This window comes from Lonchura striata, chromosome 3 (assembly GCF_050655825.1).
Source record: "Lonchura striata isolate lonStrDom1 chromosome 3, ASM5065582v1, whole genome shotgun sequence".
NCBI lineage: Eukaryota > Metazoa > Chordata > Aves > Passeriformes > Estrildidae > Lonchura > Lonchura striata.
Window position 1 is genome coordinate 50,033,625 of NC_140705.1, and position 24,694 is coordinate 50,058,318.

At 33.6% G+C, this 24,694-nt stretch overlaps 1 protein-coding gene across 13 annotated transcripts in view; it reads right to left on the minus strand.

Annotated features, from left to right (window-relative positions):
• TBC1D32 (TBC1 domain family member 32) overlaps positions 1 to 24,694 on the minus strand; it is a 74,844-nt gene that overhangs the window by 31,298 nt on the left and 18,852 nt on the right. For all 13 annotated transcript variants that reach the window (XM_021547178.4, XM_085575090.1, XM_077782252.2 and 10 more), the window contains 9 exons: positions 21,536 to 21,618; positions 19,796 to 19,934; positions 19,227 to 19,314; positions 17,656 to 17,774; positions 16,973 to 17,089; positions 13,486 to 13,574; positions 3,388 to 3,510; positions 2,011 to 2,119; positions 1,065 to 1,158 (listed from right to left, as the gene is read on the minus strand). In XM_021547178.4, the coding sequence (XP_021402853.4) occupies positions 1,065 to 1,158; positions 2,011 to 2,119; positions 3,388 to 3,510; positions 13,486 to 13,574; positions 16,973 to 17,089; positions 17,656 to 17,774; positions 19,227 to 19,314; positions 19,796 to 19,934; positions 21,536 to 21,618 (961 nt within the window). The remainder of the gene's footprint in view (positions 1 to 1,064; positions 1,159 to 2,010; positions 2,120 to 3,387; positions 3,511 to 13,485; positions 13,575 to 16,972; positions 17,090 to 17,655; positions 17,775 to 19,226; positions 19,315 to 19,795; positions 19,935 to 21,535; positions 21,619 to 24,694) is intronic.

A 24,694-nucleotide genomic window follows, 5' to 3' on the forward strand; every position in this document is an offset into this window, starting at 1 on the left:
CAAATGTGACAACTGTAACATCTATTTCATTAGCCCACTGGGTAATGATAAGCAACAGAATTATTCTGAACAAGAGAACCGAGGGATCCTTTGAACATGTTCTGAGAATAATAATAAAAATACGTTTTTCCAACCCAAGATTGACACTATTGCCTCCTTGAAGACACCCACTTTACCATTACCAGATTACTGTTTTATGAAACTTACCTTGGGAAGCCTGGAATAGTATTACAAAAGTTAAGATACAGAAAATTCCTTCTTTTATAACTATATGGCCTTTCCTATGGTCAGAGTGGGAAATCACCTTTCAAATTTTTTTTCCCCCAGATATATACAGACTATTTTACAGTTCACAGTTTATGCAGAATTTCTATCACTTCTGTAAATCTGTCTCTGATAAGGAAATTCACAATTTCTAGTAAGTTCATCTCAGGGATACAGTAAGCATGAACAAATACAATGAATTATTTATTTACCAAGCCATTCATCAAATTCTTTTGCATTGTCTCTGCAAACTAAAACCTTAAAACAGTTTCTCTGTGTGAATTAAACTGCTGTGCCTAGGTAGTTCTTCAAAGGATTCTTCAGTCTGCTCACATTCCAAATTGATGTTCAATGTGGAAACCAACTATCCTAAACGCTGTCTATTTCACACACCACCAAGCTCAGTAAACATAGGGATGTGAATCACAAAAATAGTGTACAAAGAACTTTGCAGTTTAAGCAAACTGTCTTGCTTCAGTTACTAGAGAGATGATATAAATGTACCTTATGAGGCACCCACCAGAGACGAGCCAGGAGGTTAATCTTGAACTGTGCATAAGAATTAGATTACCAAACAGGTTTGTAGATTGACAGTTGCACAAAGCCAGACAAGCAAAACCAAACCAACTTATTTAGCTACAGTTGCAGCCAGCACTGAAATAACCTTAAGTACTTAATGAGATTAGATCACTTGGATGTGAGAGTGGGGAGCAGGGTACAGGGAGGAAGGAAAAAGACATTTTTAAAATTGACTGAGATACTTGTATGCAATCTACACTGCTTGCACGCTTTCTACATACCTTGTCTGAATTCAGCTTTCCTAGGAATTTTTGCAAGATAGCACTTTGGCACAGGGAACGATGAAAACATTGGCCAAGGATATAGCCCACTGCCCTAGAAACAGAATCAGAAATAAATTAATTTAGCAGAAACATTAATAGGTTTTTCTCAATTAACGCACAAAAGTACAGCTCCCAGAATTACTGCCTATGCACCAAAATTGTTTGATACTACAATTTCCAATGAGATATGCTATAACTAAAAAAAAGGATAGAAAACTCAAAAAGCATTTGAGAATATAATTTTTTTATGGTGTATATACCACTGACAGTTTTGATTTTACAGTTCCTTTTTTCAACCACAAAGGAAATTGCAAGGTTTATAAAAAATATAAAAAATATAAAAAAAGAAAGCCCAAAAACCCACTAAATTATATTTCCAACTTTAAACATTGATTTAGGTGTCTTTGTTGTGCTGACAGTAATCTGCATTTCATCTTTATGAGATGGACAGCCAGTGAGAAGTAGAACATTTAAAGAAGTTGCTTAACAAACACTCCTTTGCTAGAACATTGATGAAAGCTCCAGGTGTTAGATACTGCATATGAAAACCCAAGAATGGACAAAATATCAAATAATACCAAGATAAATGTAAAGCTAGTAAAGAATACACAGGAATATAAAAGTAAAAAAAAAGCAAACAAATTGCATTTGCTTAAAAGTAACATTAAAGTGGAGCAAAATAAATATGTTGTCTGAATGTAGTATGTCCTAGGTACATGACAATCACCAGATAGTAGGAGCAATATGTTTGCTCAGTGTATCACTTCTTTAAAATATTAACACTTCATAAAGATAAAGGTGGTCTGGTGTTAAATAATTTTTCACATGCTGAATTATCAGCAAAAATGTTCAGTTAATGAAGGCAGAAGTTACAGAAAGAACCTGGTAAACTTTAAGTTCTAACCTTATCTAATTCTCTCAAAGGCAAAATCCTTTCCTGTGGTCCTCCGATCAGATTAATCCTTACAAGAACATGGTTTCTCTCCACTGACAGACCATCAATTATAAAAACTCTGTGCAAAAAAACCAAACAAAACACAACAAACCTCAAAAATTAGAAGCTTTGATTTACTGACTGCTTAATTCAGAAAACTTAAAGAAGCAAGCAGAGTTAAAACACAGCCCGGAATACATATAGGCATAAATAAACAGCAACATGATGCATTTTGAGATATCTCCAAGCATTACTCTAACTTTGTGCTACCCTATCTACTACTGATTAGAAAAATTTGAGCCATTACTGGACCAAAAAGAGTAGAAAATCTCAACATTTTTTTTATGTCACATAAAAATTATATCATTAGGGCAGTGACAGTTAATGGACAATAAAAATTTGCTCCTTATTTGGCCTACCAGTATATTTCTGCTGTCACAAATAAGCAGAGTTATTCATTACTTGAAACCGAGACAACTTGCTGTCTGAAGTCACTGTGCAGCCCAAGGTACAAAATTTCTGAAAGCAGTAACATCCAGTTTTTATTCACTAAGTTTCTTAATAAAAGTTTTGCCTTAGTAGGGAAATAGCAGCTTTCATCTTCAAATAGTAAATAACTACCATTTTCACCCATACTGTTTGACTTACATTCTGTAATGGTCCCATATTAAAAAGAGTAAGAGGAAAATACTTAAAACACAGCATACTGTGAGAAAGGAAAAAATGCCAGTAACTAAATGAATGTCCACTTCTGTCCCAAAAATACTTTTTTTTCTTTTGAAAGGATATGCTGTAATTTTACTTAGAAGACAGCAGTGGAAAGTCACAGAAGCTGGAGAGTTGACTAAGCTACAAATAAACTGCTAGAAAGTTGATGGACCAAACAACAACAACAACAAAATAATAATAACAACAACAAAATGCTCCCCCATAAAAAACTCAAAGTACTGATGATGCTTGAACATTAAATCAATACCCTGATTTTATATTAAATGCATTTTAAAAATATATAACATTAAAAGACATACTTACATTCACAAGTTTTAAACACTTTTTGTTTTAGAAATAACACAAGAGTTGTTTTGATGACTAAAAAAAGAATTGCTTTTTTATTTTTTATACTTTTGGGGTGAATATGGGAGAAAGAGAAGGCTATTGTATCTTGCCTATTGTATCTTTTCATAATTCAAAACTGCTGACCAACCTGCATGTAAGGAAACTTATGGACATTAGAAACCAGCTTAAGTGACAGCATTTGTATATTTAAAGCTAATAAGGCATTCACTAATTTGTTCTCAGAAGAAAAGTTTGCTAGTTAAAATAACATTTACATCAATCACTTCTTACCCTGGTCCTTCTGAAGTTTCTGTGACATTTTCCTCCTGAGCAGTTAGTAAAACTTGTGACACTTTATACTGAGTCTCCAAGAGTAAAAGGGTATTGAGCTCACAGCACAGCACATTTAACAGCCTGCAGAAGGACACATCGAAATGGTAGCACATCAGTCAGGACTCCAGTAATGGACAGAAAGACAAGGGTGAACATTTTTATGAGATCTTGCAATGGAAAGGGAGAGGATGAAAAAACAACAAAAAAACCCACTTGAAGTGTCTGCAAAAACTCAGACACAACTAGGTCAGGAACACTCATTTATATCCTTTTTAACCACTCAAGTGGCACAACCTTAAGCAAACAGGGAATGGTCCCCAACAGGCTTTTTTTTTTTGTGTGTGGGCACTGAACAACCAGAGAAAATACCCACTGGTCAGCTCAGTCTGCTTTTGAGTTTACATCACAGTGTAACAAAAATTATACAGGCTTGCTAAGACATTCCATGTGAAATGTAAGGGAATTATACAATAATAAGCTGGTAAAGCAACTCAGAATTAGGTTGTCTGAAGGGGGAGGAAGGCAGGGAGGTAAAAAATATCTTTCATTTAGAAAAGAGGCTTTTAAGCCCTTCTGTATAATCACATTTAACACAGTTCAAAAGCAATAAAAGATTTAACATGTAAAATAACCAACAAATCTGCTGGGTTGGGTTTTTTCAGAGAAACAAAAATGGTAAATTAAATGAATACAATAACAAGTGCAGAAGACAGTACATTATATACAATTTTCTTTCATAACTTTGGGGCAAATTAACAGGGCAAGTACTCCTATATATTTTCATATAAATCTGAAATAAAGCAATCCAAATAATATTACTTTTTCTTTTAACTAATCTATTCACTCTAAGACCACAACAGAATAATTTCATTGAGGGATTCCAGTTCAAGGAAAACAATGTAACTAAACATTCTTGTTACTGGTTTTATTTCCTGTTTTAACTCAGTCATAAAATGCAACATATATTAAGGCTGATCAGCATTATATTTTGCATTCACATAAGATTTTATATGAACTAGAAAATATACTGTTTTAAATTCATAGTCTGTTAGTTAAAGCTTATTTTCGTCCGTGTAATTCCTAATATGTTTCTATTGACAATAGCAAAAATTCATAAGCCATTCTCTCAATAATTTAATATCTGCAAATTCATACAGTTGTGGCCAAGGATTAAATAGCCAAGATGAGAATACGTCTCAGTTTTTTCCTGTTGTTTTTTAAACAATTTGATCTCTTCAGCTTCATTTCTTTTACATTAACTATTTTGTGACATCAATTTGTTCTCAGTACGTTTCTAAATCGAAGAAGAAATGCCAGTTCAACTATAATTTTTATTATTTAGAAGAAAAAAACCCAGAAAAGAGCACTGAAACCATTATGAAGATGGATAATTCTTTCTGTGAAGTACAATAAATGGCAAAGACCTGTTTCTAGCAGCTTAAAACCACTTGGGAGAAGACTAGTATCTAAGAATGCTTTATGACATCATCTCTTCTTGTAGGCAAGACAGAGTGAAAAAAAAGAAACCAAGACCGACCAACCATGAGCAAATAAAATTAGGTAGATGGAATAGTGGTAAAATAAATGATGAAATATACAAGATCTAGTGTGAGCAGCTGCTGCTTGGGCATTCAAATGAAATTTCCACCTATATAGAAAAATACATTAAAAATGCTATTACTGACGTACAGGTTATTTGGTTAATTGTAATATTCCATTAATTACCTTCCAAAGTCATAAATGTGCAGACTAAAGGTTCCAATTTAAAAAAAAAAAAAATAGAAAAATACATTTTATAGTAAGTATATTTGTAACCATGTTTGAATACAGCTATGGAGTTTTTCTTCTTTTTTTGTTTGTTTTTGGAACATAAGAATTGGATCATACTCCCTATTTCAATATCTCATCTATAAGAAGTACATGCTTATGAGAATCTATAAAACATTACAGATATAACACAATAAGATTAAAGCATATATTTTTGAGATATGTTTTTAAATTTTCTTTAGAAAGCAGAAGACAGAATTCCCAACCTGAATAATGCTGAAAATTGGAAGATACACTTTGATGAGGTTCTTGTACTTGGGAAGAATCCAATGCAACAGTACAGGCTGGGGATCAATCAGTCAGAAATCAGCTTTGCAGACAAGAACCTGGGGATCCTGATGGTCAACAGTTTGAACACGAGCCAGAAACATGCCTGTGAGGGCCAACACCATCCTGGGCTGTGTAATGAAGAGTGCTGCCAAAAGTCGCTTGAGGGAGGTAACCCTGCCCTTCTGCTGGTTCTGGTAAAGTCATACCTGGAGTGCTGGGTCTAGTTCTGAGCTCCCCAGTAACAGCATGACATGGATGCACTGGAGCAGGTCCAGCAAAAGGTCAAGAGGACGATTAAGGCTTGGGCCATCTGACGTAGGGAAAAGCTGAGAGAGCTATGACTGCTCAGCCTGGGTCCTGTCAATGTGTATAAACATCAAACAGGATGGTTTGAAAATTGAGTCAGACTCTTCTCAGTGATACCCAGTGAAAGGACTAGATGCAAAGGGCATGAATTGAAATATACTATGATGGTGGTAAAACAGTGGTACAAACTGCCCAAAGATGCTGCAGGATCACCAGCCTTGGCAATATTCCAAGCCAGACTGGACACAGCCCTTAGTAATGCTCTTTAGTTGAGCCCACTTTGAGGAGAGCAATTGTACTATAGAATCTTCCATCTCCCTTTCAATTCTGATTATATAATTCTGTGTTCACTACCAGTAAGATATACCATACACCCAGGAACAAACTGCAATGCATATAAAATAAAAGATTATCTGAAGGCAGTCCTTTACAGAAAGGTAATTTCAAATAAATTCAGAAATATCAAAATAAATATCACAGTTGTGAAAATATGCTAGGAATAAGTAATTTTGTTCTGAATTCTGCATTTCCTGCCCTATCCGTTTTTCTTGAAAGGTGCTCCTGGATTCTACCCCTTCAACTACAATTTCACAACATTTCATTGCAGAAATCCCTAATATAAAAGAAAGCATTCTGACTAGTATTTTGTTCCACAGGCTATCTCCTTGGTTTTGGTATGTGGAATCATAATGACTTACTTAATTATGACACAACAAAAGGTCCCTTATGAGGTATAAATCACTTAGTAAATAAATCTTGCTAATTTTTATGCTGTCTCTCTAAATTTTATTGGCTGAAAATAATATAATAAACTGCCCGTGATTTACTCAGAGTTGCTAAAAACACATATTATGGGGATAACTTATTAACATCTCAATATTTTTTCTAGGAGTTCCTTTTAATAGCACAAAAGAGTATGTTCATTGTTCTTTTTCCCAATGTCAAACCACGTTTCTCTCGAACAGGACCTTTATTATAGTAAACCCAATTCTATTTTTCTGCAGTTCCCACTACACCGCCATACACTATTCTTCCTTCCTGTCATAATATATGCTCTTTCCAAGGCCACTCTGATGTTCTGTCCTCACTTCAGGAATATCTGCTAGCTAATGTTCAGGTGGTGGTGAAAGATGCAAGATACTATTCTTGAACACAGCAGCGGTAACAGTCTGTGATGGGTTGACACCAGTCAGCAACTAAGCACCCAACCCTGCTGCTCACTCCCTCGCTGCTCATGCCTGGCCAGTCTCCAACTAATGAGACCTGCAAGACCAACCTCCAAGCCCCTCAGTTTTTATTACTGAGAGGGATGCTATAGGGTATAAAACATTCCTCTGGTCAGTTCAGGTCAGCTGTCCCAGCTGTTTTCATTTCCAACCTCTTGTACATTCCTAGCCTACTTGCTGGGTAATGTTAATAAAAAAGAAAGCCCTGTTGCTGAGCCATTGCTTGCACAATGTCAGTGGAAACATGCTGTGCTATCAAGACTCTTTTTGTCCCAAAATTCAAAATACAGCCCCCCATGTGGGGTGCTATTAAAAAACATAACCCCAATCTCTACACAGTCCAGAGAAACAAGATAAAATCTTATGCTATAAGCAGCACAAAATTTCCACTATATAGAAAAAAAGAAATCAACTCATCCAAAGTAAACTGTACTACAATATCAGTAATAGATGTTTGCATGCAGCATAAAATGGCCAACTAAACACAAAATGCTTACATCTCTGCTATAGACAGCGACATGATGCTGAAATAGAGGACTAAATTAGTCTTTAGGAAAAGGATTTCTTTTGGCTTGTGGTTACTGCCTTCTACAGATATACACATGGCTGAATCAGGCCAGTGCAAAATAAATAGCATGACATTCACAGAGAGCTCAGCTGTGGGACAGTGTAAGATACTTTTTTTTATCTCTCAGGAATAAATAATGAAAACTGAAGAGCAATAAAACAAAATCTGGAACCTCTTTGCTGTAGCAGGACTTTCTTTTCACTAAATGACTATGTACAACAAAAGTGAAATCCAAAGCCAAACTTGCATTAAACAATTCCAGTATCATCATAGGGGACAGTCTCAAAATATTTAACATCAGAACTTACCATAACAATTTGATTTATTCTTTACTATGCTTTGAGTAAGCTTCAATGAGAATGTAGATCCGAATAGTGAATGGCAATTACTATCAAGTGCCAGACCGGTAGACAGAGGCAATGGTTAATAAAAATACCCTAAAGAAGTCAAAATTCACTCAGTGTTGAAACTCAAAGGGCATCTGGAAGCTTCAGCCAAGCAAAGCTTTGCACACTGCCTTTGGAAACTGAACAAAAGGCATTAGCAATGAGCAGACAGAACATGCCTCTGCACTTGGTCTAGCTAAAAGATTGAGTCTTCTAATTGTTCCACTGAGGGCAATGTGTGGTTTGAAAAAAAATACAATTTTCTGGATACAGGAGTTACACTTTTGGTGCCTGGGACTCTGGAAGCTACTACCTCAGGGCAGTCATGTTTCTCCCAGAAAGAAAACTCAGAGACTAATATATTCCTTACAATATTTTCCACAGGAAAAGATTTTCAAAAGAGCACCTACACCATTTCAACTACCCAGCATACCTACAAATGACATGTAATGTAATTGCTAATGATAAACAGTTTTCTCAGCTAAACAAAAATATTTTCATGAGCATCACCTGCCAGCCTAGAGGACTCAGAAAGTGAAGTTTTAATTTCCCTCAGTTAAGTAAAGAAAAAAAAGGTCAACAAACAAGTGACATCTGATCACAGAATCTACTCTTCTTATTTGATTAATAATTACTTGTTTTAAATGAATAAACCTAACAAACTTCTATTAAAGTATATGTTAGCAAAAAATTGAATTAGTAACTACATGATCACAGATAAGGTGGAAGCATTCTCACATAATCCTGTTGCAAATCCCCATCACTAGTAGCCACTGCTAATCCAGACCCTGTCCCCTTTTACCTTTGGATTCTGCTACTCATAATGCTTTTTAAATAAAGAAAAAGGAAAAGAGAGACTAAATATAAACAGCATTGTTGCAATCATTGAAATCACACATTCTCTTAATTAACAATACACATAATGCAAGTACATGGAATTAAGTAATGACCTATTTCATAGGCTGAGGCTACCTCACTATTAAAATGCAATTATATAAGGGGGGTGTTTACAATACAGTTGACAAAAGTAATGGAGAAGAATGAAGGGGTGTTTATTATTTGTATTTCCTAAATTCCCAAAGTTATCCTTTGCCTATCACATTTTTTCATTTAATTCATTCACCTGAACTTCACTGGAGTGCTTTAGATGAAATTTTGACAGATATGTACTGCTTTAAGGCAAATTTAAAGATGCTGATTGCTTTTGCTGTCAGTATAATATAAGCCATTTAAAAATTTAAATTTTCTCTCCTAAATCTTTCTCTGCTAGTTTTATAGGGCAACAGAAATAGATACAATGTATTTTTATTATTCTCTGCACTTACTTGGTAAGCAAGGAAACATAAACAAAAACAGATTCACCATTGTATTTTATATAACCAAGAAAATGTGACCTAACAATGTCAAAATCTTTATTACACAAACCTGAAAATAACAAGCCAATATTATTTTTCTATTTGCAGCAGGCAGTAGCTTTACAATCCTGAGGCTGATTCAGATGAGCATATGACTTAGACTAATATTTACAATTTTCTATAATTCCACAGAAACGGAAATGCATTTATTCACACAGAGCATTGTAACAAATACTGGGTTTTGAGCCTTGCCTTACAGAAGCCTAAAATAAATCTATTTTCCATTGCAGTTCAAATTACACTTCTAACAAATGGGTTATCTTCAAATATCTCTAATGATAGGCAAAAATATTGAATCTTTAAAATTAAACAGTCACAATTTGCATATCTAAAGGAAAAGGGTTTACCCTCAGAATTTTCCAGGTATTTCCCTGCAGAAGGCAAAAATGCTTTAACAGAGTGCTCTTCTTGTCACTTGATGCTCATTAGCAGGAGGCACCTCATGCATGGAGCTAACAAAGGTCTTTCTGATTCAGAATGTACATACAAAAGATTTTTGACTTCACAATATTTAGGAGTTGTATTGACTTATGCTCAAAATAAGCCACTGGGGAAAAAATAAGATAGCCAAAGAAAGAAAAGGTCTAATTTTCCTCTTTAAAGTATTTAAATGCCCCTTACTGCCATTTTACCATATATCCACAAAAAAGAGATTCCAGGAATAGTGTGTTACAAAAGTACGATTAAGTAAAGGGAATTTTTGCAAAGCCACCAACTCTTATCCTCTTCTACTGCCCACAGTCTACACATATTCCAGTAATGTTGTTTCTCCTTCTGTTTTTCAGTCAAGACAACACTAATTGAGTATCTTCTAATTTATTTTGGGGTATTGATACTATTTAGACAGGAACCTAATTATCAAAGCTAGAAATTTTTACTCTGCCACACTAACAAAACAGTGTCAGTAACATTCACAGAAAACCTGTTTTCTGAATAGAGAGAACAGCAATATATAGATGCCTGAATAATGCTTCAGGCAAAGACTTTGAAAATATATAAATATATTATATATATATATATATATATATACTATATATACATAAATAAACATATATATATATATATAAATATATATATATATATAATGCATATATTTTCTTAGCAGGCTGTAAAAACTCAAAACCCATGAATGCATTTACTGTACTGAAATACTAGAAAAAAATTGTTGATAATATATAATACCATTAATATGAAAGATTCCTTTATTAATATAAGTTAGAGTTAGAGAGCTATTCAGAGCTTGGCCTTAACAGGAAGGTGGTGAAGACTTCTAGTGTCACATTTTAAGAAATGTGTTATTTCTCAAATGCAGTATCTTTTAAAATCAGATGATGGGTATACTTGTATCAGAGAAATAAAGCTGATCATTAAACTAAGAAAATACTCTCTGTTTAGTATCTTACAAAATATTGCTTTAATTACTGGTCTGAATTTATTTATTAATAAATAAATAATAATAATAATAATTATAATAACACCTTTTTATTCCTCCAGTTAGCTTAAAAGGACCTTCAAGTGAAAAAAATCTCATCACAGAAACACATAATAAATTCAATTAATGGAATACTGGACAATTGTCCAAAACTACTAAAGAACCATCCTAGGCCAAGATACTTCCAAGAACTTAAAAACAAACAAACAAAAAAACCCAAAAACCAAACCAAAATGAAAACCCAAACAAACAAAACCCCCTAACAAAACCAAACAATAACAACAAGAAGAAAACCAAAGGAACCACAGTATTAAAATTAGCTAGAGCTTGAGGTGGAACTGAATATTTCACCCTTGACCACACAAACCCTAATCTATAGGAATATATATGAACCATAGGGAGTATTCTTTAAAGACTAAGAGATATTGGCTAATATCATAACATATCATAATAACACCATATCTAGCTTCTCTATGTTTTCCCTTTGCTTTCTAATGCATGCTCACCACTTTACAGTGGCTAAGCTTGAAAAGTGAAGTTGACAGCAGAGTTGAAGGACAGAGACTGTGCTTCAAAATTCTAATTCAGAATTCATACTTATTCAAAATTAAGAAAACTATCCACTAGAAAATGCAATAATAACACTAAAATATAAAAATACACACCTGTGCATTTTGGATTAAACAGATTATGAAAATACCTATGTATTTTATGCTTTATATACAATAATACAGCTGATAACCAAAATAATTTAAGACACTAAAGCTTAGTATACACATGAAGAAAATTGTAATTCTAAATTGCAGAAGTTGTTTAACAAGCAAATGTGTAACTGTTTTGAACAAGAAAATCAGGACCTCACAGTATAACCTGTAAGTTAAACAGATCTGAAGTTCAGCACTCAACTCTGGGTGGGCCACACATAGTGTATGGCTGTGTAGACCTGTGAACAATTATAAGAATGTGGGTTTGGCTGTACTATTGGTATTAAGTCCAGCAGTAATGTTTCAAGACAATTGGTTCACAAAATCATACTGTTTTTCAATGCTGCAATTATCACCTAGATATTTAATTTTTATGTAACAGCAAAGATAAATTAGATAATTTGCTTATATTATAATATTTTGCTTATAATATATAATTTCCACATTTTCAGATCTGTTAAGCATCTAATATTATTTGGTCTAACTCCGCTGAACTTAGATTTCTTGATGGAATTTGGTCAAGGAGCAAATAAACTACGAGGTAAGATTCATTTTAGAGAACATGGATGTCTGCAGTCTGTAGCATTCACAGGAAAGATCGTGGAACTTTGAAAGGAATTGTGTACCCCCAATGTTCAGGTAACATAGGCCATGGTTACTTGCAAGTCCTAATACTGTAAATCCTGAGTTAGAAGGAACCCCTCAGGATCTAGTCCAACTCCTGGCCCTGCACCCCAAGGACACCCCAAGAATCACACCACGTGCTTGTGAGTGCTGTCCAAATGCTTTTTTGAACTCTGCCACGCTTGGTGCTTTTATCACTTCCCTGGGGAGCCTGCTCCAGTGCCCAACCACCCTTTATTTTAAACCATAAAACATCTCATTTTCTCTTGATCCTAATTAAATCAATGGATGTTCTATCAAGTTTTCTATGGAGTCAGTCTAATCCCAAATGAAGAACAATATTTTATTTTTCAAATTTCATCTTAAGACTTCTCATTCCTATACAAACTAGTGATTTTCTCCAAAGCAGCATTTATAACTTTTGATTTGTATGTCAAAATCATGTATCTCCCAACTCCAATCTCTGCCATTGTTCATCTGCTCTATGCTCATCCTTATCAACAAATTCTACCACTTGTTTTGGTTATTCATATATAGTTTGAAATAATTTTACTGTGATATTAAAATACAAATATGGCTGCAAAAAGCTAGTATTTCAGAACTAATCAGTTGGGCTATATCTTGCTTAAGCAAGGCAATCAAAAAAACAAATCAAAGTTTTTCATATCATGAAGTACAATCCAATAGATATTTATATCAATTGTCTAAAATAAGTTCCTAAAAAAAAAGTGAATTCAAGGATTTATATAGTCATCCTTGGAAAACAGAATAAAAATGCAGAAACTAATTTCTATGTTAAAATTATAAAGCACTGAATATTACAATACATGAGTATAACAGTGTGAGCATCTTTTAACTGTACCTTTAGTTCCTAGAAATATTTGGAATCAAATGCTAATTTTTTATGAAATAGGTGATAATTAAACAAATACTTAAAAAACAATTTAAAGTATAGGGAGACTACATAAACCAAAATTACATAAACATAGAAAAAATAATTTTAGTATTTTTGGTGTACAACTTGTTTTTTACAGTCAAGTAGGCAAAATAACATGCAGTTTCTATCCATGCTTCTCATATTACAATATATCCATTTACAGATAATAAGATTAGATACATCATTGTTCTCATTTGGTAGGTCATTTTTCATTCAATCTTCTTATGGTAAAAAAGGGGGGAATTTCACCTTCATACATAATAAAACCCAAACAATGTTATCTTGTCAGAAGTAACACATCCAAGCATATTATACCCTATTTAGTTAATGTGACCGGAGAATAAAAAAAAATGCATCTTACCTCAGACCAAATATATGGGATTGTTCATAATTGAATAAGGAATGAATTTTAGCTTCTGAGTTCAAAATTATAAGCCTGTCAATGATATCCTGTCAAAGAAAGAGAAAAACCATATAGGCTTTTATAATTTATGCACATCATAGTTTCACAGGGATATCTACTGTTGAATGAAAGCTATTATTAAAACACACACTAAAATTATTTCTGTAACAGGAGGTGTTTTCCTCACAAAAGTCAACAGCAAAACTGTATGCAAAAATGGCAAAAGTTTCCTAACCACATAGAAGGTTAGAAAAAGAAATCTATTAAGAATATAAACATACAAAAGTATCCTTGCATATCGACTATCCTAGTTCTTCAGTATTAAGCCACAAAAAAAAATTAAAATGTTTTTTGTATGTTTGAAGTGTGTACATGACTATTTTAATGAAGAGAATAGCAACTCTTTTAGAATAATAACCTTTTCTCACACTGGTTAGTACTACATGCTTCGAGACACAGCCATTTAGTCTTGGTTTAACAAGGCTTGGCTCAGATGTTGAGGCATACACCTTTCATCTTGGAGCATCTCATGTAACAGACAATGACTTGTGGCTGCTTCCCACTTCTTCCACAAAGACAACCCAATTATCTTCCCCTCTGGCTCACTGCATTTGCAAACTGCTTCTGAAAAAAATTATTTTATTAAAAAAAACTAAGGAATGAACAAAAACATTCACTGATGTTATCATGTCAGAGAGAGATTGCTGTGCTATGGTCACAAGAAACAGATTAAAAAATCCTTATGAGCTTTATTTCATCTGAATTAAATACAAAGTTTTATTTTCTCCACATTTTAGAAATACAGTTTCAGAGACAGAAGAGGGAGTTATCATTCACCTAATTAGATCAATGAGTCATTTCAATAAGATACGAAGGGAAAGTTAAGACTTATACTTCAATGAAATCAACAAAAGCTCCGGTTTTCAACAGAGAAAAGTAAAAGTCATGAGTAAAACTCACAATAATAAAAAAAAGTCTAGAACTTTTCATAGTAAACTGTCTTTATAAAATGTACTCTTATTTAAAATACATACTTTTCCTATTAGATTTTTTGGGGCAGTGGAGGAGGCAGCTTTTTCCACATAGTATATTTACAATAAAATTCTCAATTAAAAAACTCAACTTGGACCTCAAGGCCGTTCATAAAATTGATAATGCAAGCGATTGATTTGTTTGGGAATTAAGATTTTTCAGATATTTTTACATACAAACGCTTAAATGCTAAGGGATATTTCTCTGGCACCAACTTCCTTCTCTTATTTATAAATCAAAGCCTGGAGCTGCAAAGAGTACAAAGAGCAGGCACAGTGAGAGGACTACTGAGAAAGGAGTGTAAGCTCTAATTTTGGTTTTTAGGAAGGAAGATAATGAACAAGGTCTAACATAAGATTACATCCAAAAAATGTGTGGATAGATCTGCACTGCTCAGCTACAGAGCATAGCTTAAATATTACAGGTCAGATGTCATCTACTTTGCATACCTAAGACAAACCATCTAAGATTCACCAGAATCACTGAAGAAAATCACCTGTTCTAATGTCTTTCAAAGCTACAGGTCTAGAGGGTACCTTCTGAATTAGATTCCCCTGAATATATACACTGCAGAAACCCTCTAAGACTGGAGGCAGGCAGAAAGCCCTCAATTATGTGTTCCATTCTCTAAAATAATTTTACATGTCAAACACAGTAAAGAGAAATCTTGCATGTATTAAGAAAAGCTTTTCTAAGAGCACAAATTAAAATCTGATTAGTCTACAATTAAAAGTTGCAAAAGTTATCAACTGTCAAAATTATCAGTTGTTATCAACTGATAATCTGTTCAGTCAATGATACAGCAAGTCAGATAAAAATATAAAGGAGGTAGAAATGTTTAAATCCTGGGTATTCAAGAAAGGCTATACAAAAATTATTAAATTCTGTGCATTAGCAAATATAGTTTAGCATAAACAAGTGACATTCTGTGGCAATGTGACACAATTCAGAAATAGAGAAAAAATAAGGCACACAAATAAGTTAAGTCTTCCAATCACATCTTCTAGTGGCACAGAAGTTGCTTTTACTTTGCTTCTTGTAGTCATATCCAGTCAAAATCTACTACAGTTTGCTTTCTGGAATCACTGCCCAAAAACATGTATCTCTTCTTAACTTCAGAAGTTTTCTGAGTATTTAGACTCAGCCATTATACAATGAATTAACATTAGAGGATCTGACTATTTCCTTTCTGTTAAATACATAATCTTGGATGCCTATCTTACACAGCTAGGTGTATACTGGATGGCTAGGCTTACAAAACACACTGCTGAACAGCAGTTAAGTGAGACAATCTCATCCAAAACATCTCCTCGGGGAACTTTGAACAATTGTATCAGTATGGCGTTTCTAGAAACCTAGAAAATTTCATAAAAATACTCAAGCACCTCTAAAGCTAAAGTAACACTGGCTTTCAAAAGTTGCAAAAATCATTCTTGAGCTCTACCACAATTTGAGTTCTCTCAAATACTTACCATCTTCAGCACACATCTATCTTACTCCAAATTCCTTAAAAAAAATGATAACTGAACAAAGCTATCCATCAGTAAACACACTAGCATTGAGTAGATTGGAAAAATGAAATTTATCATGCAATTTCCTCTTGAAATCATCAAACCATATTGCAAAAAAGAACTCAAAAATCCCTTCCAAACATAACATATACTATTATGATAAAATCTGTCTAAACAACTTAAAATATCACCAATCCGGAGCCTGTGCTAGACAAACACTTCAACATAAAAGCAATTTAAAGTGCTAACTCATTAGAAAAAGAATCCGATTTTAACTGCCACACAAGGTCATAAATTGTTTGTGCTTTGTAGATGAGAAAAAAGCTGTAATTGACTGCAGTAGAATGATTGAATACAAAATAATACTAAATACAGAAATGGTGAAGCTATTTCTCAGAACTATGTCTTAATCAGTAGCTTTCCAATTACTGATTTTTCCCTTTGTGTGAATTATGTGTCCTATTGAAAAAATTGCCTGAGGTATGGCACTTTTGTATTTTCATTGTCTTGGCTTTTTTCTTTTATTCTTTTTAAATCCACAGATAGTGTGATAGAGCAATGCTGTATAAAGTACAAGTACACATATTCTCCCATATGTAACTGTATGCACATACAAACGTGATTATTTATATTACTTTTTTCTGTGAAAAAACACAATTCTAACACAAGTAAGGAAAGATGATCTTTAAATTAGGCATCAAAATCTATATTACCTTTTAAGATTTCAAAATGAAAATTTAGATGAAGTGATATGTGCATATACTGCCCTCATGCTGTATATAATACAAAATGCAGAAAAATTAAAAATCTTTCAATAGGAAAAAAACTTACTCTTTTATAACAATAACACTTTCTCAGGTAAAAATGTCTCCACAGAATTATTTTTCCTTCAAAATACTTACAATTATATCTGTGGGTACTTCACGGAATGAGTACATGGGTTTATTTGGTATATGTCGTTTACTCAGGAGCTCAAAAACTGCTGGGTAAGTGAGCAAGTTTACCAGAAACAAAAATGACTAGAGAAAGAAAAGAAGGAGGGACAACAGGGGATATTAATCAGTTAAGTGCAACCAAGTAAGTGTTAGCAATTATTTGCCATTTACAGGCTGAACTTAACATAAACAGACCTGTCCAAAACAAGACTGCATACCCTGGCAGGCATCTCTATAATCTAAAAGGGCAATAGTGTCTGAAATATCTATTATATATCAAATTGTACATACAATTTTGAAAACTACCACTTAATTCTAAAATCTTGAGACAAAGAATAATCTAAAATGTTACCCTTCCTGATTTTATTACAGTAATCTGGACATAAACTGATGGCCAACACTTAAGACTTGGTTTTGTCATGATTTTTATTGATTATTTCATAGTTAATCCTTGGCATTGTGAACTGTCATGCAACAGAAGAATCCTGTATCAGTCATCATTTAACTAGTGTATTATACCAATTTTTGACACATGTGCCAAGAAGCAGGTATAGCTGTAGTAAAAGTTTACAGAAAGGTATGCATCATCCTGTCTGAACCACAGCACTGTTTCTTTTCATACAAAACCATAGGATTAAATAATTTCTCACCTTCTGACAACTTTGGTCAATAGGGTCAACTGGAGTAGATTTCGGTTCGGTTATTCTCAAATCATCTTTACCACACTCCAAAAGAGCCCATAATTCAGTCACAAGTGCCTTTATGAAGCCTAAAACAAATGTTTGTTCTAATCATGAGTTTTATATTAAAAATATTTTACAGCACTATTCTAAGCAAGATTTGCAGAATTCTCTATACTGAAAGCTGAAATTTCACAACACAGATTTTCTTAGTTACTATCCCTGCTATTCTCAATCCTTCAGGCAAAACTACCTTTCTAGAGCAGTCTGCTTATGTTCAATCTACAGTCTGCAACAATGGTTTCCAAAGACTATTACACTAGAGTAGGATTACATTTATATATCTTCTATGTAAATGAGCTTCTGACCTTCTTTAAAAAGTTAACTGCAATGGATCAAGGCTTAGCTAGTATTGTCTCTGTGGTTCTAAAAATATAGATTCACTATAACTCATTAATAAATTATACCATACCACAGTGAAAAGGACAAGAAAAACCCCAACGTTAAGAGAAGCATTACCAGCTGAATTTAAATTGTTAAAATGTAAAACATTAAGTATTTAAATAGAAGGGGAAAGAGCCATCTAAATCTGAAATCTTCAAATTGGGTTTGAAAATCAATGCTGCTTTTTTTTGGTATATCATTTGTCTCTGACGCCAAAGGGCATAAAAGGGCCATAAGAAGCAATTTGACTGAAAACCTTACAACAGGACAGATGGGCAACTCGTCAGTGGATCTGCTCCCTGCTTTGTGAAAAATCCCAGAGGCATAAATAGTAACTAACTAAGAAATGGATCAGTTTCCTTGACTGACAGAATTTGCCTGCCTTTTAGTCTTTTGCCAGTCTTTTAGTCACACCAGCCACTTCTAGATTCTCAGAGAGACTATGTGCAACTTTTGTACCTCATGGACTTCCTTAGCAGCCTAAGACATTACCTTCATTTTATTGATGAGATTCTAGTTTTAATAGAATGGCTGGACTGTTGATGATATGACAACAGTTGGGTTATCTGAGATTGATTTCATCTGAATTGACAATTCTTCTTGCACCACAATCTCTTTTATATCTCACTAATGTGTAACTGCACCAATGACAGTCAGGCCCTTGCAGCTCCTCACCCTTTGAGCAGTCAGTAACCAAAGAAATGTTCAAAAAACATTACAGACATAAACAGTTATTAATTCTGGTCTGTAGACAAATAAGAAGCTCCTGCAAACTTATTTTTAAACAGTACAGATGCTTTCACACACAGGAAATTTCTGGAAATCCAAACTAGTGAGCAAAGTAAAGATTTTGCATAATATCAGAAGAAAAAAATAAAACAAACCCTATAGTGCTGCATCAAGATTAATGAATGACTTGAAAGCTGGAGAGAATTCATTTCCATCAAGAAATAATTAACAAACATTTAGGAGTTTTTGTTAATACTGTGTAATTATTTTACACAGTTGATCTTTTTCTAACATCTTTCTCACTGTCTGTTTCCAAAATGAAGGACTACAGCATGCAATTATTCATAAAACATCATCCTTCAATTTACCTGAATTCTGCAGAGCCACTGCAGCCATTGGTGTTGTTGCCATTTGTGTAACAATGATTCTATTACCAAAATCTTCATATTCATTTGTCTGTTGATAAGAAGTATAAAAATGCAGTGTTAGTTGTTCAGAAGACATGAAACTCTAAAATGATCTCTTAAATATTGATCTTTCTTACACTTGTTTACAGAATTTAATCCACTTTACCTTTAGACTTGAACAGTTCATAGATATTATCCTCTATAGACATACCAGGGTCAGATTCCTAACCAAACATCTTTATCAAATAAATATCTTATAAAAATTTAAACACAACATACTGTGGTTGAGACATGCAATATGAGCAAATAAAACCATTAGTATTATACAATGTTTTTGTACACATTCAGTAGGGTGCCTTTGACATTACTTTTTTTGTCCTAAAAATGCACATTATCTGAGTTTTTTTATATTTCAACCTTTGTCTAGCATATTTAGATTTCAACATGACCTAACAAAAATGTCTAATTTTTTTTTTCTAGCATTTCAAATTTTACAGTAAAAAGTGAACTATGAAGACCCCAATGCTTACCTGGATTTTTTTTGATAAACTGTTAAACATAAAGTTTACGCAGTCATTCATGGCATCTGTACTATGAAGCAGAAATAGCCCTTTGGGTGTTGTAGAAAAACTTAACAAGGCATCTAACAAAGTCTCTTCCCATAATAAGCTGCAAGAGTAACAAAATAGTAATTAAAAACTGTTTGCAAAATAGCATGGGAAAAAAGAAAAAGTACAATTCCTAACTTTGAAAAACAACAGTACTTTACTCATTGGAGTCTATGCTTAATTTATTAGCTTATGTTAGACTGAAAAAAGCACTTGGGAAAAAAGATAATATACTAGACTGCATCTTGTGTCAACATTCAAACTCAGCGTGGCAAAACTAAGGTTAGTTAGGAGCACAGAAGACAGAACCCAAAAGACCTGTGATATCCTTAAACATATGTATAACTTACAATCTGACTCTATGCCATCTTAAGATATTAACGTGGCAGTTACATGTTGGCAAAACAGGCACAGAATTTCTCAAGAATGTAAAACGAGGGACTCACATTTGAGGAGCTAAAGGTTTCTGCAAGAAATTGGTATAGAATTACGCATAAAGGTGCTATATTTATACAACAGCTTCACCTACTAAGAGCAGTAAATGGAAAATCAACATTGTCCTGAATTTTCAGACTGCCAACTTGTGTATTTCTCATCTTAATGAATATAAATTCTAAGAAGTGACATTAAGTTTCAGTAAAAAAGGAAGGATACCTTGTAATTGGTATCAGCCAAAATGTTGCCAATCTTGCTACATTATATTTTGAAGGTGTAAATATGATTCAGCAGAACAGCATTTTAAATTAGCACCACATCAAAGGCATAAGATAGACAGCTATTTTCTCTGTGTTTTCTAATTCACATTTCTCTCAAACCTCAAATTCTTTAGTCAGAGAGAATAAACTGTAAGTCAATTTTACATAGATCAGACACCATTCTCTAAGCCAAGAAAGTTATCAAAGGTCAGGAAGAATTTTATAGCTCAACTGAGACCTATGCTAGGATAGTTTCTCTACCTCTATCCTTTTGGCAAAAAAGACTGTCCTGGGTTTGGCTAGGATAGAGTGTGTTTTCTTCTAAGCAGCTGGCAAAGTGCTGTTTTTTGGATTTAGGATGAGAATAATCTTGGTAAACATACTAATATTTTAGTTGCTGCCAAGTAGCACTTATCAAAGTCAAGAACTTCCCAGTTTCCCATGCTGCGCAAGTGAGCAGTTACACAAGAAACTGTAAGAGAGCACAACCAGGAGAGCTGATCCAAACTGGCCAAGAGGATATTCCATAGCACTGGAAGTCATGCTTAGTACTGCAGGGAGTTGGCCAAAAAGCTGGCCAAAAATCATTGTTAAGAGATGAGCTGGGCATCAGTCAGAGGATGATGATCAACTGAGTTGTGTGTCACTTGTTTCTCTTGTGTGCTGCTTCTCTCTCTCCTTTTCATTACTATTAATGTTATTATTACCATTCATAGCATTACTATTATTAGTATTACTATACTTTACTTTGTTTAAATTATTAGACTGTTCGTATCTCAACCCATATTTTTTTTTTCTCCTGATTTGCCTCTCCATGCTATTGGGATGCAAATGGCTGTGCAGTTTTTAGTTGCCAGCTGGAATCAAACTACAAGAAAGTAATGGGATTACAAGATGTCTCAATTGTCGTTAAAGCAGCAGTGTTTGTTCACACTTATATGCGTGCATAAATGAAGTATCAAGTTACCTGGATTTTGATTCTTGACTTATTGATGAAGAGGAGTCTGCATCAGTTACAGGAGTAGGTACTCTTTCTGAAATCAAACTTGTCTGTAAAACAAAAATAAATAAACACCTCCTTAATGTTTATTTACAGCATTTTAAAACAAGATATCTTCCTCATTCTCTTGTTATATACAAAAGAAAAAACCACAGTTATTTAGTTATAGTCCAGTCTTCGGTACAGAACACACTATTCCTTTATATTGTTTTTATTCCAGAAAAGTTTATTTTTTACTTCTTCCTTGGGTATAAACAATTTTAAAGCTAGTACAATTTAATTTTTTTTAAATTAGAATTCTTAAATGAACCTCTTTATTTTCCAAGTGGAGACTCCCAAATCAAAAAACATTAAAAGAAAAAAAATGAAAAAAGGGAAAATTGGAAAAATTGTAACACAGCCCTTTATTCAATTTCTGTCAAAAGTAATAAAAATAACAGCCTCTGGAATCACTATGCCAAACTTATTGATTAATTCTGCCACTTTTTGTTTTATTTATTTATAAATTATATAAATTTATCTATATTGGTATGGATGTCATTGGAGTTACAGACATAAATATATAAATATTTTTATATTTCATCATTTATATTATATTTGGAAATAACAGGCATGAAAGAATGCATATTCAAAAAATAATTATTTCAGTTGTTTTAAGTTTATGGGATAAAAAGAAAATTACACCATTGAAATAAAAGTGAGAAGTTATTAATTTACTACTTTATAAATGTGATGTAAAAAATCAACAAAAGATTATTCTATTGAACTAGTCAAACATACTGGATCTGTTGTTCCCCTTTTATTATGATATTTATAAATTCTGCCTCAGAATTTTATCAGAATCTGCCAAGAAAAAAAGTAATTTCTTTCTCCATCAGTCTTAAAACTCCAGGAGACATGTAAAAGAAAAGGATGCAAATTACCAGTTCCAACATCGAAAAATTGACACTACTCCTTGGATAGAATCCGCCATAGTCCACTGTTTTTGCTAGACTATATATTTTATAAATTTCAGGTGTTTTAAAATGGAAAAATGCCAGAAAATAATTTTAAAAGTAGTAAGATGATGGAGTTGACTTTCCTGTAATAGCTTGTTGATTCTTGAAGTCAAGAATAGGTTGATTCTGCATCAGTTTAAATTTGACTATATAAGTGAAGAAGTAGCATTTTGTAGGGTAAACTTTGTTTTCAATCAACACATTCAGGCTACTTATCTTGTACATATCAAGACAATTTGTCTAAATTATGTTCTATACCATAATAAGGGATTTTAATGTGGAAAGAGGTCTTTTGTAAAAAGTTTAAATGCTGTTTTTTAGAGGAAAGAACTGGAAAAAAGCTTTCAGTCCATCAAAAGCTTTCAACACTGCCTGTGATAAAGATTAAATAGAGTAACAGGCTAGTTGGAAAGAGACCGACAAGTTACACAATAGGAAAGCATCAAAAAAAAGATTGCTGAGTTATGTAAATTACAGTATGGATCAAGTGAACTAAACTCCCTTATTCAATAAAAATCCTCAAGTTTTCAATGCAAGAAATAACATAAGTTTCAAAATCAATATTCTTTGATGAGAAACAGAATTTACTGTGATATGATTTTCAGTAATAATATATTTTATTTTCAAGACAATAGATGGCTTTGTGGCAATATTAATATATGAAACAGTGAGAAATACCCTCAAATTGGTGATTTAAGTACCTTCTATTCATGTACTCCTTTCTGGTATTTTTCTGCCTTAGTTTACATTGTGACTGTATTTTTAAAATACCTCATAATAATAAAAGCATACAGTACAAACATACAAGAAGAAGGAAGAAAAAATTTTCCATTCTTTTTCCCTTGCATTCATTTTCCCACACCTCCAGAAAAAAAACAAATTTATTCTTTTAGTCCATTCTTTGTTCCAGCTTGATCTGATCCTTCTCTAAGATACAAAAAGATAGTCCCATTTTTCAGGGTAAAATGAGTAACACAGCTGGACTTTGGTTTTCCACTACAAGTCCTAACTCCTACAGTTTAAATATGCTTGCAGTTAAGCTGGAAGCCAAAGTTGAAGATTTGCATGCTACCTTTACCTTAATTGTGCTCATGTTATTTTAATGATTCAAATGTTGGAATTCGCTTCCCTGTGAACTTTTTAAAAACTGCATTTGCAAGATCTGCCATCATTTCTCTATCTTAAGTAATTTTTTACAATACACAAGGATTTTCACACTGTATGTGACTTTCAGAACAATGAAAACAGAAATGATGATAAGTGACTGAAGCATCATCATTTATGAAGCAAGGCTGAGAGAGATGGGTGTGTTCAGTCTTGAGAAGACACAACTGAGAGGGGACCTCATCAATATCTGTCAGTATCTGAAAAGAGAGTGTCAAAAGGAGGAACTCAGGCTCTTCTCAGTGGTGACAAGCAACAGGACAAGAGGCAATGGGCAGAAACTGATGTACAAAAAGTTCCACCTGAACATGACAAAGTTCTTTACTGTGCAAGTGAACAAGCACTAGACCAGATTCCCCAGAGAGGCTGTGGAGTCTCCCCACTGGAGATACTCAAGAACCCTCTGGACATAATCCTGTGCCATGTGCTATAGGATTATCCTGCTTGAGTAGGGAGGTTGGACCAGTAGACCCACTGTGGTTCCTTCCCATCTTACCCATTCTGTCATAAGAGAAAGCAAAATACAAAGAACTGTTGGATCCAAGCTCTTTCCTTCACATAGAAAAAACACTGTATCAGAAATCAAACTGAAGTTAAAGTACAGAATCCAAACTTCATAACAAATCCATGTACACAGGTAAGACAAAAACTCCTGCCTGGCACTTTTCACTATGGTTTCTTGAGAATATTTCAATGTCACCTCACTATTTGAGGAAGGATTTCAGGATCCATGGGACAGACAGGATCTATGGGGCACAGGGGACCTATAGGGCAGGATCTATGGGGCAAAAGGAATTGAACAAATAATTGCAATCTGCTATTTTTTTTCTCTGTACCACCCACCTGACACAAATCAGTTTAACTAAAAAATTAATAACAACACATCTCAGGAGTATTTTCTTTTAAAATATCCTGACCAAGAGTGAAGGCAAGATCTGTGATGGTCAGTGGTTATCATGATATT